Raw genomic sequence first — 2,492 nt, 5'->3', positions numbered from 1 at the left:
ACTCCGCCACAGGCCACGCAGTATGAACAGGTGCTCCATCGTGTTGTAAGATACAATCGCCATCCCCGAATTGCTCTTCAACAGTGGGAAGCAAGAAGGTGTTTAATACATCAATGTAGACCTGTGCTGTGATAGTGCCATACAAAACAACAAGGGGTGCAAGCCCCCTGCATGAAAAACCACCACACCATAACACCACCGCCAACGAATTTTACTGTTGGCACTACACACGCTGGCAGATGACGTTCACCGGGCATTCGCCATACCCACACCCTGCCATCGGATCGCCACATTGTGTACTGTGATTCGTCACTCCACACAGCGTGTTTCCACTGTTCAATCGTCCAATGTTTACGCTCCTTACACCAAGCGAGGCGTCGTTTGGCATTGACCTGTGTGATGTGTAGCACCCAATCACCTGACCACGCTCGAAGTCCATGAGTTCCGCAGAGTTTCCCATTCTCCTCTTACGATGTCTAATGTCTACTGAGGTCACTCATATGGAGTACCTGGCAGTAGGGGGCAGCACAATGCACCTAATATGAAACATGTATGTTTTTGGGGTGTCTGGATACTTTTGATCAAATAGTGTATGCTTACAATAGAACATAAAGGTCTGATTGGGACCCATCAGATGGTCCAAGGTTCCGATCCTGGGACTGTAGAACACACAAACCCAGATACATATAGCTCCATGTCCTACTTAGTGGCCGGATGGTGTCACAGCTCAGCTGCCATTAATGGCTCCCAGACACAGACCTATCTAGTATGTGGATAAGAAGCAACCCCACCAGCTAATCTGTGTGGGGACTGGCTATCACACACACACACACACACACACACACACATCCCAATCAGATATCTATAACCTAGGCTAAGGCTATCATCATCATCCTAAATGAGGCCACTAAAAACGGCAAATACATATGAGGAGAACACAATTTTGTTAATGGACCTGCCATCACCGTGACTTCATCAGTTATTAGTTTGTGGTGACTTTTCTACTACAAGACTCATATTTCTTTTTACAAACCATCAGATGTGAAACCACAGAAGCCTGAATCTCCTTGTTCCTTAGACTGTATATCATTGGGTTTAGGAGGGGGGTCAGTACAATATAGACCAGGGAAAGGAACTTATTATAAGTCACAGAATGTCCTCTGTACGGGACCATGTAGATGATAAGCATGGAGCCATAATAGGTAGAGACCACCACCAAGTGAGAGCTACAGGTGGAGAAGGTTTTTTGTCGGCCTGAAGTCGAGAAAATTCCAAAAATGGTGATGAAAATAGAAACATAAGATACGATTATAAACAGGAAAGGCAACAAAATTATTGGAAAAGAAATGACAATTGTTTCAATACCTACACCAGTTGTGTCCGAGCAAGAGAGCTCTAAGAGAGGGGCCAAGTCACAAAAGAAATGGTTAATATTATTTGGGCCACAGAAATCTAAGTCATAAACAAGTAAAAATGTGGTGAGCACCAACATACAGCTGAGCACCCAGGAGGAGATGACCAGGCTGTATCTAAGCTTCACACTCATTATAGAGATATAATGGAGAGGTCTACAAATGGCCAAGTACCGGTCATAGGACATGGCCGTGAGCAAATAACATTCGGCACAGATGGCTTCCTCATACAGATAAAATTGTACTAAACACTCAACATAAGGTATAGTGCTCCCTTCCCTTATAATGACATTCAAGAACTTAGGAACAACACTTGTTACAAGGAATATGTCTGACAGGGCCAAATGTCCAAGGAAAAAATACATTGGAGACTGGAGACGTTGGCTTGTGGACACCAGTGAAATGATCAAGAGGTTCTCACATGTAGTCATGGAATACAAGACCAGAATAATGGAGAAGAAAGTCAACTTGTAGTCATTCAGCTCGGGGAATCCCAATATAAGGAACTCAGTGACTGCGGTGGAGTTCACATCATCCATCTTCATTATATAGAGGTGTCTTATAGAGAGTTGTTTTTTCTCAATAATGAATGCCCCATCACTTTCAGTCCTTCAGATTCAATCAGTTTGATAATTCCTGTAACATAAATGATGGTAAGACACCAATATCTTCTGAAAATAAAAATGACTTCTATGAATTAAATGAATACTGCGGCGTCTTATATATCTAAGCTTATACCCTTGAGGAAGAAACCACTGGAGATCAGAGCACAACAGCTTCATCCTGACATCGACTCTCAAGATATTTACAATTAAAGAGTAAAAAAAAACTCAGTCTGAGCAGTGATATTACTGACTGATACACTATGTGGATGCTTTATTAACTATATACAGGCAGCTCCATCTTCTTAGTAGAGGTCAATGTATAAGTGTAGGCTAGTAATATATTCTGCAATCACTGCTGGGCGATCCTTACAAGATTGGTCTCGTGGACATTCATGAAGATTACCAAGCAGTTTTGTTCGAGGTAAGAATTGGCTCCCATCAGCACAATAGCTCAGTGGTGGACATTATTGCCTTG

At 42.7% G+C, this 2,492-nt stretch overlaps 1 protein-coding gene across 1 annotated transcript; it reads right to left on the bottom strand.

Annotated features, from left to right (window-relative positions):
- Positions 1-982: 982 nt before the first annotated feature.
- LOC142202260 (olfactory receptor 1468-like) lies at positions 983-1,957 on the bottom strand. Its single transcript, XM_075272320.1, has one exon. The coding sequence runs from the start codon at positions 1,955-1,957 to the stop codon at positions 983-985; it is 975 nt and encodes a 324-aa protein (XP_075128421.1).
- Between the last annotated feature and the right edge of the window lie 535 nt (positions 1,958-2,492).

Source organism: Leptodactylus fuscus, chromosome 5 (genome assembly GCF_031893055.1).
Source record: "Leptodactylus fuscus isolate aLepFus1 chromosome 5, aLepFus1.hap2, whole genome shotgun sequence".
NCBI lineage: Eukaryota > Metazoa > Chordata > Amphibia > Anura > Leptodactylidae > Leptodactylus > Leptodactylus fuscus.
This window is presented reverse-complemented; position numbering and strand designations above follow the sequence as displayed.